This window comes from Vicia villosa, linkage group LG5 (assembly GCF_029867415.1).
Source record: "Vicia villosa cultivar HV-30 ecotype Madison, WI linkage group LG5, Vvil1.0, whole genome shotgun sequence".
In the NCBI taxonomy this organism is placed as follows: Eukaryota; Viridiplantae; Streptophyta; class Magnoliopsida; order Fabales; family Fabaceae; genus Vicia; species Vicia villosa.
Genome location: NC_081184.1, coordinates 107,141,433 through 107,156,918, shown reverse-complemented (window position 1 = coordinate 107,156,918; position 15,486 = coordinate 107,141,433). Strand labels below are relative to the sequence as shown.

Sequence of the window (15,486 nt, the reverse complement as noted above, 5' to 3'; positions counted from 1 at the left end):
CTCTTAATATTCAAAATCAATTATAACATCACCACTTTTCTTCCATTACTCTTAATATATATAAAGTCTTTCACCAAACCATTTTGACTTATTCAAAGAAACTTATTTCTTGGTTTCTAAAATATATTAATCCGTTTTCTTAGACGAAACCAACATGCCTCTTTTATTGTAATATTCAAAAAGAAAATGTACTAGACTATATGACCCTACCTTTCATTATCTTCTCTACCAATACGTATCAATAATTTCCAAGAGTAGGTGAAATTTATCATCTTTAATTGATATTCCTTTTTATATATATATATGCCATGCATGTATGATCAATTCACAACATTTGTAAATTTTTATTACCAAACAAAGATGATTTCTCATTCCTTCTTAATAGCTTTGGTTGTGTTCCTTCTTTTTCTTCTCCAACTTTTCTCCTACTTCAAAAGAACTAAAAAATCTTCTCCTCTTGTACTACCTTACCCTAATAGTCCACCGGCTATACCAATAATTGGCCATCTTCATCTCCTTAAACCACTCATTCACCACGCCTTTCGCGACCTCTCCGATCGATATGGCCCTCTTATATCGCTTCGGCTTGGCTCGGCTCGGTTCATCGTTGTTAACACTCCATCGCTCGCCAAAGAGTTTCTCAAAAAGCACGAAGTAACCTTTTCGCATCGTAAAATGAATATAGCCATCAACATGGTTGTGTATGATGATGCAACTTTTGCTTTTGCACCGTATGGGACTTATTGGAAGTTCATTAAAAAGCTCAGTACTACTGAGCTTTTAGGTAATCGAACAATCGGGCAGTTTCTGCCCATTCGAACCCGGGAACTCCAGCTATTCATTCAAACATTGTCGAAGAAGTCTAAATCTGGAGAAAGTGTGAACCTCACGCAAGGTTTGTTGAAGCTTTCTAACAACATAATATCGCGGATGATGTTGAGCATCGAGACCTCGGGCACGGACAACCAGGCCGAAGAAGCTAGGGCTTTGGTTCGCGAGATAACGCAGCTTTTCGGGGAGTTTAATGTTTCGGATTTTATAGGAGTTTTCAAGAACTTCGACATGAAAGGTTTTAAGAAAAGAGCATTGGATATACACACGAGGTATGATGCTTTGCTGGAGAAGATTATATCTGATCGGGAGAATTCGAGAAGGAAGGCCAAGTTAGAAGGTAGTTATGAGAATGGAGAAGAGATTGTGAAAGATTTTCTAGACATTTTGCTTGATGTCTCTGAGGAGAAAGACTCTGAAGTAAATTTCACTAGAAACCATATCAAATCATTGATCTTGGTACACATATATATCCTTCTCTCATGCTTATTATTAATCTTGCCTGTTACCACTAAAAACTCGCACACACAACAGACGTTCAAACTAGCAATATCGATTTCTGTCAGATGAGTTAGTCAGACTTATTATTATTGGTTTATATTTTCAGGACTACTTTACAGCAGCTACTGATACAACTGCGATATCAGTAGAATGGACGATATCAGAACTGTTCAACAATCCAAAGGTGTTGAAAAAGGCGCAAGAAGAAGTTGAGAGAGTAACAAGAAATGAAAGACTAGTGAGTGAAGCAGATAGTCCAGACCTTCATTACATACATGCAATCATAAAAGAAACAATGAGGCTTCACCCTCCGATACCGATGGTTATGAGGAAAGGAGCAGAAGATTGTGAGGTTGATGGAAAGATGATTCCAAAAGGATCATTGGTTTGTATAAACACTTGGGCTATGGGAAGAGACCAAAAGATTTGGGAGAATCCATTAGAGTTTAGGCCTGAAAGGTTCTTGGAAAGTGAAGGAGGGAGTAGTATAGATATAAAAGGACATCACTTTGAGTTGTTGCCATTTGGTTCTGGAAGGAGAGGTTGTCCTGGTATGCCTTTGGCCATGCGTGAATTGCCAACTTTTATTGGAGCTTTGGTGCAATGCTTTGAGTGGAAGATGATTGATTCTGAGGGGAAAATCTTAGGTAATGGTAAGAAGATTGATATGGATGAAAGACCAGGATTGACTGCTCCTAGAGCTAATGATCTTGTTTGTATTCCTGTTGCAAGGTTGAATCTTGATCCTTTGCTTCAACTTTAGAAAAGGGAAATTTGGGACAACCTTTCTATTAATAAATTAATAAAAGAATGATTATGTATGGAATTCAATTGATGTTTGGTATTTTGATTTGTTTAATTTGTTGTAGTATAAGGAATTTATGTAACAACATTTGTGTGACAATTATGCTATCAACAATAAAGTCATGCAATTTGATACTCATAGCAATTAAATTTATTTCGAATGACTTGAAAAGTTCTTTCAAACTGTTTTTATAAGGGTTTTATAATAGCGACCTCTACAAAAATCATTTGAGAAAAATTCAAGTTTTAAATTGGTTAAAAATTAAATCTAAATAATATTTGGCTTAATCATAGTTTTAGTCTCCTGATTTTTTTTTTATTTAAAGTTTGTCTTTATTTTAAAAATTATTTTTATAATCCTATCATTTAGTTCTTTATTCGAGATTTTAATCTCTTTCTAATTTGAGGTTAAATTTTGATGTATGAGGTTAACATTGAAACGTACAAGACATTAAGAGAATGATGAATAAATGTGAGTTATAGTTTAGAGCATACCTCAAGTTTCTTGTGGGAAGCCTTATATATGAAGGGCAGTTATTGACGTCTCTTGCTTCTCGGCGTGGAATGTTGGAGGCCATTTGATGATATCTAATGATAGGATGCAGTCTAAGGCGTGGATCATGTGTGGGGCTTCATAACATGGTTACATTGTACCTTCAACGCCTTGGTGGAGTAACTTTAGAATGATGATTGATCCTCTTCCTTTGAGCTTGTGGTCGGCCCATAACAATTGTAACCAAGGCTTGTCGTGGCGCAGCAACGGGAAGTCTCTCAAAAAATAGGTCAGAATTTTCGTGATGGGTTCACTTCTTGGAAAAGTAGGAAAGATTGGGAGTGAGCGCGGGTGATCTTGGAATCAAACACATTAGATGCTAGTCTCATTATTGAGACGTATCGAAGGATAGTTCTTACTCGTGGTCCTAGTTCCTTAGACTAGGGCATGACGTTTCGTCTAGGACATTCAAGGGTACTTGAGTGTCGTTACAATCTTGAAATTTTCATCTTCCAATTTCCTTTTATTTAGGATCATCGATTTTCTTGTCTCACCTCAATATATAGAGGTTACTTCACCTTTACTAACCATGTTTCCACTCTTTTCTCAAACTGTAATATTTTTCTTCTTTCCATGAACTCAAATTGCTTCCCTCAGAGCTTTAGTGACTCTTGTCTTATATGTTCTTTTCCTTCTTTGGATTCTGCATTATTTCGATTCATCGCAGCCTCAGAACTACACTTTGCCTTAACCCCTTCCTAAACTTTCGTTTCTTTCAGGAATGATTATCTCATTATTTACACTTTGTTGTTTTCCCTTCTTTGGCTTAGTCATAGCCAATATGGAAGATGGCCCACCAATAGAGAAGATGCAAGTGACGCTTCATCTCACATTGGAATAGTAGACCCAAAAAATGCCAATTTTTTTCCTTAGCAATTAATAGACCCATTATAAACTTCAATTTTTTCAATGATAGTTCTGGCTCTGGTGAGGATTCTATCGAAGATGGCAGCGAACCTTCGAATTCTCATTCTAGCAGAGATATAAATGATTCTATGGAAGGGATCAGAGGTATGAACTATGATTGTTCCAGAGTCTCTTGAGGCTTACCGTGATAAACTAGGAAATTGCCTCTTTAAGAACTCATTTAGTGCTATAAATGGTTAGGAACCTAGTGATAAGAAGGTTAGAGATCATCTCAACGTTTGGAGTCATTGCCTAGTTTATGACATGCATTATATTTTTCACAACGGTTGAGTGGACATGGTTTGAAAAGATTATCAAGGTTTTGTACTACCTGCTGATATCAGCCGCTCATCACCATTGGGTAGAGGTGGATTTAATAGAGACGATTTCCATCTTCAACGATAATCAGAGTTTGGAGTTTGCTTATAGAAATGTGGGATCATCTTCTGATTGGATTGTTACACATGTCGACCCCAACAAGATAATATGTAGCCCCTTTGATGAATGTTCCATACCTCTTTAAGAATGTTTGCTATCTAGGTTGAGGTTCAAGTTTCCTTTTAACATTTTTGAGGATGGGTTATTGAACCGTTTGAGAGTTGCTCTGTCTGAATTGCACATGTTAGTTAGGTCTTTGTCAAGGTAATTCAATATTGGTGTGAGTATCAGGAGAAAATGCCAACTTCAAGGTTATTCTTCTACCTTTTAAATATGACACACATAGACATCGGTGACAATGGTTGCTTTCATTTTTCCAAGCGTTAAAGTTGTTTAATGTTTACCTTGAGAGTTGGAGAAACTTCAAGGACCATTAATTGTTGGTGACCCCCCAGAATCATGAGGCTCTCTCTCCATTTTGCATCCTTCCAAAAGATGATCCTCTCTCATTTGGCCCCCTTGTTAGAATCTAGTGAAATGTAAGTACATGATTCAGAAATGTTGGACCCGAAACCATTTCTTCCGCGCTCTAAAAATATATGTCTTCGCCTCTAACTCTTTAATCCCATAGGAAGAGTCATCGAGAGATGACTTAGTTACTTAGTGGGAGAGATTGGCCTAAAAATAGGGATTCAGCCCTTCAAATTTACCACCTACACAACAGAAAAACTACGATATATTAACATATGATCGACTGTGGAAGCGGCCACTGCTCTTGAGAGTAAAGATCTCTTTGGTCAGGAGGGGGAACTATCTTCATATTTGTCTTTATTATTCAGATAACATTTATGTTGACTACTTTATTTCGTCTTGTAGATAACATGGGGGTGCTTAAAAACATCTTTAAGAGGAAAAAGGTGCAAATGGCGAAGGATACATTTCCATATCCTTTCTAAAATCCTTATGCAATCCCGATAGAAATGAGAGCTGGAATAACCCTGGGAGAGAATGAGACCTCTCTTGCTGGGCAGACACAAATGGCTTATATTGGGATAGAAAATATGGAGGACCCAAGACGTCTGTCATGTGAAATTCGGAGCAAGAAATATCATGACTTGTTCCCATCTACTTCTGGTTAACTCTCTAAGAAAGATTGTGTACAAAAATCAAGTTTATGGGGGGTAATCGTCCCAAAAAAATTTCTAATCCATCAGGATATTTACTTGAAATAATAACCCTGAGCAATGACCCATTTTCTCTTCTCGTTTTCACGCTTCTAGATGTTTTTATATCTTGGGGCCCTTTTTTCCAAAGAATTATAGTCTTGCATCCTCAAAAGGGATTATGCCTACATCTGTGACCTCTCTGATATGGCTAAATTTGAGCTTATGGCGGTGACGACCTTCAATATGTATACATGGTGCTTATTTCTTATCATTGGATGCTACTGGTCGTGGTGAGGTGCTTGCGTCTGGTAACCCTTCAAAGGAGAAATAACTTATGAAAGGCCAATTTGGCCTCGTTCTTTATGGACGAAACCAGTTCCATGAGAAACTTGTTGGTCTTAAAAAGGACTTGGAGACCCAAGTAGTCTCTTTTGAGCTTGCCTAAACAGTCTCCTCCTTGAAGGAATTCTTAGAGGATAAAGATAAAGCCCTTGAAGAGGTTCACACTTCTTTGGACAATATGAGACAACCATGTTAAATATGTTTGGATATCAACCCTAAAAGTTAGCTCAAAGGGTGAGGTTGTCCTCACATATTTATACATAACTAGGAATGCAATGTGAGCATTTGACCTAGGCCCGCGCTAGGTGTGAGGGTAGGTGTTCAAGTTGATAGATGTGTTTTTGGAGCTTGTTTGAAGTCTCATATTGTTTAGGTTTCTAAGATGCTAATTGTATAAATATGTGAGGATAACCCCACCCTTTGAGTTACCTTTCAGAGTTGAGATCCAAACATATTTAACAAATAAAACAATCATAACTATTATCGTAACATAATACATCACAATAACAAGATATTAAAGAATATAAATTAGGGTGGCAAACAGGCAATATTCATCCCGTTTAACCGTGCTCCGCATAAAACTATAAAAAGATAGAATGAAAGAGGATAGGTGAAAGTGAAAATCTAAAACATTGGTTAGTCCCATAAAAAAAATATAGACGGGACAAGACAGACATGCAGATGCTACAAATTTTAAACTTGAAAATGAAAATTTTTAAATAAATATTTATGACTGCAAAAGCTATAAAATAGGATGGGGCGTTTTTAAATAAATATTTATGGCTGCAAAAGCTATAAAATAGGATGGGACAAACACATTTGAAGATAAGGACTTAAATCTTTGTCTTGTTCTATAAAAAATTTATGGGTAAAGCAGAAAAATTATTTTAACATTCTTAGGGCTGACAATGAATCAAACAAACTCGAAAATAGTTTAGAACTCGGTTCGATAATTAAAATCGTTGAATTAGGTTCATGAACCAAATTAGCTAAATATGAGCTAAAAACTAAGTTAGTTAACTAAATGAGTTAAACTTGAACTATAAATAATTCGACTCGTTAGGTTTACGAGTCAACTCGATTATATATGAGATGAATTTTATTGTTTTTAAGAGTAGGTTTAAAGATTTACTCCAAAGTTTATTCCTATATTTGTTAATCTAACGTTTTTAATTGATAATGTATATTTTCAAATGAACAAAATATTTTTAAAAATAATTATACAAATAAAATCAACATCATATAAATTCTAATTTTATAACTTTTATTTTATATTTTATTTTTTATTTAAAAAATATTAATTTAAAATGTTAAATATATAAAAAAAATAGAAAAATGACTTTAAGTCCATAAAACAAATGAGTTAAACCTAACGAGTTAAATCGAATTGTTCGTGAACTTCTAACAAGTTAAATTTAAATTGAAAAAAATTTTGTGACGAACTCATACCAATATTTAAGCTGAATCAAATATTTAACGAATCGAATTGAACTAAAACGAATTTAAATTTGACTCAACTCAACTCATTTTCAGCACTAAATATTCCTAAGAAACATCACACCTCAAGTCATAGATGAAGTTTAATTTTTTTTCTTCTAGAAACCGGTTCACAGCTCAAGTCATATTTATTATCATTAATTAATGTATACGTGACAAAAATTATACATACATATATCTATCACAGGTCATGTCATATTTATTATCAACAACGTATACTTGTAGTTACTCGTATGTACTAGTACTAGACTACTAGTATATGAAATTAATTCTGTGTATTACTTTTTTATGACATGTTGTACCAATCTAAAAATTGAAGCACTCGATCACGAGATCCGATACTATGTAAACCACATTAAATTTTTCATTGGATTCCCTCGTAACCTCAGTATCATGCAATAAAAAAAGTATATAATTCTTACCGACAACTTGTTATGCGATTTTTCTTTCGTGTTCATGCTTTTTTTAATGAGTTTTTTATATTATTTATATTAATATAGTATAATTATTCTTCATATTTAAATTATTTTTTATTTAATAAAAAATATAATATAAAATTTAAACCATTAATTTTTCATTTATTATATTTTAATATATCTAATATTTAATAATAAATTATTTTATGTACTTAAAAGTTGTTATCAACACATAATTTATTTTGTATTGAGTATTATAATTTGAATTAAATATACTAATTTTTTTTAACGTTATTTAGTAAATTATGACTTTTTAATCACTCAATATTATATATATTATTTTTTAAAAAAATATTCATAATATTTTCAACTTTGAATATCATATCACTTATATAACATCATAAAGATAAAATGTAAATTATTAATAAAATTCTTTTTCCCCTCGCGAAACAAACATAATTTCAACCAAAATCTCTCTTTTCCTCGTTTGAACCAAATATTGAACCAAACCGACCTTTAATAAAGACACTAACAAAATTTTATTACTCGAACTAAAAAAACTTTGATGAAATGGTGGGATCTCTTTCAATTTAATTAGAAGTTTTGAATTTATGTACGCTGCAGTGTACAATTTTCGCAGTTGCACTATGATTTATAAATAAAAAATACACAACACAAAATCACATTTTTCAAGTAAATTGAAATTTAAATTAAATATTTTTTTAATATATTAGTATAAATCACTAGACTGGCATCTTATTATTTTTTTTTTAAAACGGTAACACCCTAATTTAATTTAATTTTTGTTTTTAAATTATTGATGAATTTCTATTTTTTATTAGATTATTATATATAATAATTAAATAATTATGAATTATGAGGGTGTGTGTGACTTAGAGATGAAAGTGCTGAGAGAGCGAGAGTAGAAGTTGATTACAATAATGAGAAATTATTTAGAATTATTTTAATAAATAAATAATAATAGTTTGTTAGATTTATTTAATTAAAACAAGAAATTGAGAGTTTGGACTTAATTTGAGAATTAAGAGAATTAGAGGGAGGAAAGAGTAAGAATAATTGTAAAGGGAGAGAGAATTGTAATTTTAGTTAAATTACCCTAATAATAATATAAATTAGGAGTTAATATAAGTTTAGAGAGTTTGTTGGTCAGAACGTAGAAACAAGAGTTGGAGAAAATAGAGGCAGGAGGTTAAGAAGGTTGGAATGTTATAATGAATGTTGAATTGGGTTATGAGAGATACGTGAGGAGGAAGACGAATGCTACTGTGAAAATTGGATTATTTGGAAAATTGAACTATGTCAATCGATTGACATCATGTGTCAATTGATTGCATGCGTGTGAAAAGTGAAAAAAATAACTATGTCAATCAATTGGTGTTTTGAATTAATCTATTGAACGAAGTCCTGAAGCGAAATTTTAAAAAGGCAAATGGACTTGATGACAGTCAATTGACACCACATGGAGTGTCAATCGATTGATGCTGGCTTGATTTTGAAAATGTTCTAAACTGAACTATGTCTTACTACTTGACGATTTATGCCGTAACTTTAATTCTGTAGGTTCAAATGACACGCTGTTTGAAGCGTTGGAAATCTAATGTGAAGCACCATACCTTTGTGATGGTTTACGAGTTTAATTATGTATGTATGATGAATGGAGATGAAATTGTACGAATACATGTGACGTGTTATTATAAAGGTGAAATAATCATGAATCAATTGAGTTGTTCTATACTGTTGAATGTGAATCCTACTGAGTGTGCTACATTGTGGTTGTGTTTGGTGTTTTCGTTTAATCTAAATATGAATGTTGAATTTTTTATCGATTCTATGAATGCATATGTTGATGCTTGTGGATAATTATGTGAATATGCATAATTGTTGTTATGGTGATGGTAGTTTTGAAGGGGGAACTATGTTGTTGTATGATGTTCAAGTTTCGAAGGAGGGACATAAACATGTCGAGTGTTTTTGTTGCATAAATTTTATGCCATATATCATTTTCGTCGTTGTTGTGAAAGAGACGAGTTATAAATCTAGAAAGGTGGATGAGTAATTTATCCCGAATCTAAAAAGGTGGGTTAAAGGTCTAGAAGGATATATTGCTCAATGTGAGATATGAAGATAAATATGTGAGATATGAGTTATACCTTATTTTTGGAATTAAAGTCATCATCACTCATCTTACCAAAATTTGATTGAGCTTTCTGTGTGTATTTGGGAATCATATACATTGGGCAATTATATCACATTTTTTCTTTCATCGAAAAATTATATTTTTTATTCAAATTTTTTTTTAAAATTTCAAAATAACCAAGTTTCTCTACTATTTCTCAAAATATAACAAAATAAATTACAACAAAATAAATAACCATTCCAATTAGTTTTGTAAAAAATTCATTTTTTATTGTATTTTTTTTAAAAAAAAATTAAAAATAAATTTCTTAATTTATGCCTTTGAAACACATTTTAACATTACCCAAATAAATATATAGGTAAATTTAATTCGCGACTATCCTTACTTTTTCAAAGCAATAGTCAATTGACAACTTCTCGTAATTTTCTTTTTGAAATATGCATACTTTAGAGAAAATCAATTATTAATTTATTTTTTTGAAAAACATGAAATATAAACATTAATTTTTTTTATTCTTACAACCAAAACAAATCTCATCTTTCTCGTAAAATAATGAAGGTCATAAACAAATGTATATTATTTTAGAGTAATGTTATTCTTACACCATTTATTATACTAAATACTTACATCAAACACTGTTCATCATATTTAGTTAATTTAGTGTAAAATTTTGGTAAATGCAGTGCTGAAGTTGGTTAATACAACATCCAGGTATTAAAAATAATTTTTAGCAGTCACCAAACTTGATTAATAAAGTGTAAAAGTTTGGTTAATGCAGTAATAAAGTTGGTTAATGTAACATTCAGGTATTAAAAATAATTTTTAGCAGTCATCAAACTTGGTTAATGCTTCGTAAAAATTTGTTTAATGAAGTTGGTTACTGCACGTTCAGATATTAAAAATAAATGCCCGTACATGGATAGTATTCGTCCGTACATGAAGAGTGTCATCCGTACATGAATAGTATCGTCCGTACATACGGTGTAGGTGTAAGAATTGGTGTAAGAATAGCATTTTTTATTATTTTATTTGTAACGAAAAAATAATCTAGTATAAATTTTGTAATATCTCTTTTTTTTCCTTGCAATTATTTTTGTCCTTTTAAATATTTTTTTTATTAAAATATTTCAGATTAAAAAATTGGTTAAAATAACTATTTTAAAAATTTTATTTTAACTATCTCATCATTTTACTATATATATTTTTTAAATATCTCAATTTTAAAAAATATTTAAATTTAAAAATATTTCGAATAACTTTGTATAAAAATTATTTTTGAAAAACACCTTTTTAAAAAACTTTTGATTTAATTATACTTTTATATTAAATAATTTATATTTATGTTACATGATTTCAAAAATAAAATTTTCAATTTATAACAAAAATATTAAAAACTATGTTTTCTTCAAAATTATTTTTAAAAATATATATCATGTGTATCAGGCTTAAAATATGAGCCATAAGTTCTACCAACCAAACAAAGGCTTAAAATATCAGCCATATGTTTTACCGAACAAAGCCTTAAAATTCTCAGCCATACGTTCTACCAAACCAGCCTTAAAATCTCAGCCATACGTTCTACCAAACAAAGCTTCGGTGATTACCCTGGAATAAATTTTGGGTCGGTTTGAATATAAGAGACTAGTAAAACACATGTGAACCCCCAAAAATAGTGGGTAAGTAAAGTGACATGCAGGTTCATTAAATCACAAACAGGTTCTCTTCTTATTCTTCTCTCATTGAATATTTCTAAATTAAATAGGAAGTGAAATGATCCGGATGAAATGACATAGAGATCATATTACAGACAATGAAATAAATTTCAACCTCTCTAGCCATCATCAAAGTTGAATAATATACTCTCAGCTGATTAATAAATAACATATTATTCTGTCAAAAATTAAAAACAAATAACATATTATTTTATTTTATTATATATTTAAATATTTTAAATTTTAGAGGTTTTAAATGTACTTTATTCTATGAGTAACTCTAACCAATTTTTTAAAACGGAAATGAAAATTTATCTTTTTTCTTTAACTAAAATTGTTAGGCATTTACAACAAGTATTTAAATTTTAGGAGGGAAGATTAAATTTTGTCTCTCACAAAAAACTGTAGAAATTAGATTAGTCTCTGAGAAAAACAAAGTTCTATTAAATTTCTTTTAAAATTTAATCCAGTTATGTTAGTCTCTCTACTAATATTTTTTTTAAATATTTTTTTTTTACTTTTGAACCGTGACTGGACTGCTAATGAAGATCCATTTTATTCTCTCACAAAAAAGAGAGAGTCTAAATTAGTCCCTAAGAAAAAAAGTTCCTATTTATTTCTTACAAAATTTAACTGAGTCATGTTAGTCCCTCTTTTAATATTTTTTTCAAACGATTTTTTTCTATTTTTAAACCGTGACTAGACTTGCCTTCAGAAATTGAGTACGGGAGGTTGAGTTCCTTTGCACATGGCCTTCATAGTCTGAGTTTCCACCAGAAGTTAGGTTACCTAGTTGTGAGATATCAAAATCCTATCATTTAGAATTTGAGTCATCAGATTCTGATCTTTCATAATCTGAGTCTCAAGCTTTTCTTCATATGTTTCAATCAGAATCAGAGCCCGATAAATTCTTTGACTAATGATCCTACACACTTGAACATATGTTAGTATACTTAATTGTTCATTAAATACTTTGTTATCATCAAAACCTAAGGAATATGGTATAAATCAATTTTCTTCCAACACATCTTGTGTATTATTTGTCGCCACAAGTATTATTTGCAAAAGTAAGAAATTAGTCTAAATCACCTCAGTAGCAGAACTAAACCTTCCTAAAAGAGAATTAACAAATGAAACAATAATAACACCTAATACACAAGAATACATAACAAGAAAAACTGTAGTCGTCCACCAATAAGCCTGATAATAAATCCAACAAATAAAAGAACATTGTGGTATGACGATGATTTATCTACAATCTCTTCACAAATAATTTCAAATCAACAGTTGTAAAATAGGAGTCCAGTCACAATTTAAAAATAAGAAAAAATCGTTTCAAAAAAATATCAAAAGAGGGACTAACATTACTCAATTAAATTTTGTAAGAGGTTAAATAGGGACTTTTTATTCTCTAGGACTAATTTGGACTCTCCTTTTTTTGTGAGGAACTAAAATGAGTCTTCGTTGGCAGTCTAGTCACGGTTTAAAAGTAAGAAAAAAATCGATTTAAAAAAATATTAGTAGAGAGACTAACATGACTCGATTAAATTTTGTAAAGGATTTAATAGAAATTTTTTTTCTCATGGACTAGTCTGACCTCTGCAGTTTTTTAGAGGGGCTAGAGTGGACATCCACTCAAAATTTAAATAGGTGCTTTTACATTTTGGTTCTCTATTTTAGTGTTTTTAATTTTTTTTGTCCATGTATTTTAATACTCAACTCTTAGATCCATCTTTTGTACACGTGACATTCTCATTTAATTCTCATTTTCAGACTCTATTTTAAGTAGCGTTTTAACTTATAGCTTATATTTTTTCTTCCATTTTTATCCTATTATTTTAAATAAAATCCATTTTTACCCTTGATAATTTATTTTAATTTAAAATAAAATAATTATGTATTAAATGTGTTTTATGTCATTTTAATTTATCACCTAATTGAACCGCTAATTTTATCAAACACTTCAATTAGCTTATCAGCTATAAGTCATCAGTCATTATCTATAAGTTATAAACTAACTGTCACCAGCCATCAACCATAATCTATCAGTTAGTTTATCAATCAACCATTATTTTTACCAAAGAGAGTCTTTCTATGTCAAAAATTTTGTAAGGAAGATAAATGGTGCAATTAATAATATAGAAAACTGAATGTTGATATGTTGGCTTTATGAAATTTTCAAGGATCATTTATTCATTTTTGTCCGGTAAATATGTAACGCCCATTTATTTAATTAATTATTTAATTAAATATTTTTGATTTAATTGTTGAATTTGTGAATGTTGAGAATTGTTGACATGAGTTACTATGAGTAATTAGTTGATTAATTAGTAGTAGTAGTAGTAGTAGTAATATTAAAATATAGCAAAATAATGGAAAATTATAATTGGGCCTATTTTTATAGCTAGAAGTAGTAATATAGGGGTGTGATGTTAGGCCCACTAAAAATAATAAAATATGAATTTTTAAGTTAAGTAGTAGAAAAACTAGGTTAGCTAGAAAGTGGAAAAAGAGAAAGTGACAGAAGCACTGAATGCGAGAAGTTGCAGAGGAGAGGAAAAACGGTAAAAGCTAGGATTCAATCAGAGAGTTAGAGCAACCTTCAATCCAAGGTAAGGGTGGGGTTCTGATTCTATAATAGGGTATATGATGAATAATGTGTGGAAATTTGGGTCGTATGAAATTGTTGCTATGTGTAAATGTTGCTGAGGAATATGTCGAATCCTTGTTTGTTTTCATATTGTTATCCGTGTAAAATTGTTGTCTCTGTAAAATTGTTGTTTTCTATGAAAAATTGTTGTTGCTGCAAATTATATATTGTGCTGATATGAGACCGGTAAATGGAGGAAATTTATTATGGACTCTGCGTTGAAAACAGAAGGAACAACGTGAAAATATACGGTGCTGAGGGGCACACAAAGTGTGCCGAGTGGCACATAAATTTTGAGTGTGTCGAACGACACACAAGGCCCTGCCGAACGGCACATGCTGGTTTGTGAGAGGAGTGTCATTTGTCTTTTAGTGTGATGAGGGGCACACATTAGTGTGATGAGGGACACACTCCCTTTTTGGTGTTTTGAGTGGAAAACTTGTATGTACCCTTTTAGGAGATTTATCTCTGCACTCTTCTACTAGGTTGGGATTGTTGGAGAAGTTCACTACTCTAGACCTAGAGACACTATTGTAGAAGAAAGATGTGAAGTTCTGTTTGTATAATTCTGGATTGTTGTGCTGTAGTTGTCCTGAAATGTTTGTAATTTCAAGTTTTTATGTTGTTATTTGTGTCTGTACTATGTGTGTGCACTTCTGAATGAATGAATGAATGAAAGGTTTAAGTGTATTTTTCATTTCTAGAAATAGCTTACCTTCAAGTATTCTACACTATCTCTACTGAATCATCATAAGCGGATATAGCAATAAGAAAAGAGCTTAAGACTCTGGAAGATTACTAACTCTGACAATATCTCAGAAGCTATGAACCTTCTGAAAGAATTTTATTCATATTGGAGGCATGCTACCTTAGCAACATTAATTCTGAGCAATAACTCAATCTCTAATAAATTGAGAAAATGATATAAAATGAGCATTTATCTCTGATGTTTGTTTGTTTGTTGTTAATCGAGGAACTCTGATTAAGTTCACTAGGCATTCTAAGATAGGTCAAATTGAAAGAAATATGCTGGAGTTGAGAATTTTCAGAATCAAATAAAGATTAGAAGGCACCAGAACGGGATATTCAGAATATAAGCTTTTCGTGAAAGCGGTCAAGACAAAATCTACTTTCAAAGACACTTGTCAGAAGAAATGAGCTAATAAAAAGTCGAAGATTGTATGCAAATATTGGATAGAAGATTCAGAATCAGAAGTCATGTCAAGATAAACTTTGATACTCCAGAAGCTTTGAAAGATCTCACCTGGGATCCGAGGTCTGAAAAATGAGAGATCGTATGTATCAAGACTCTAAAGATCTTAGTATCTGATCTATTGGAACCAAGGGGAGTTACCCATAATGGTTCATAATCAGAATATCTGATCTTTAGCGAGTCTAAAACTCAGGGGGAGTTTCTCATCCGAAAGACAAGTTTTCTCTCTAATAAACGGTGTGGCCAAGTTATTAGAAGAATCTATATTTCACTTCTAAGCTACACAGGTTCTGATGAACTGTAGCAAACTAATAACAGAAGATTCTGAAGTTATGTGGTTCTGATACTATGTCTAAAGA

At 31.4% G+C, this 15,486-nt stretch overlaps 1 protein-coding gene across 1 annotated transcript; it reads left to right on the top strand.

Moving 5' to 3' along the window:
* Nucleotides 1–308: 308 nt before the first annotated feature.
* Nucleotides 309–2,271, top strand: LOC131601961 (cytochrome P450 93B16-like). The gene is made up of 2 exons (XM_058873897.1): nt 309–1,290; nt 1,439–2,271. Exons 1-2 carry the CDS (start codon nt 313–315, stop codon nt 2,093–2,095), a joined length of 1,635 nt encoding a protein of 544 aa, XP_058729880.1. The 5' UTR covers nt 309–312; the 3' UTR covers nt 2,096–2,271.
* The last annotated feature ends 13,215 nt before the right edge of the window (nt 2,272–15,486 follow it).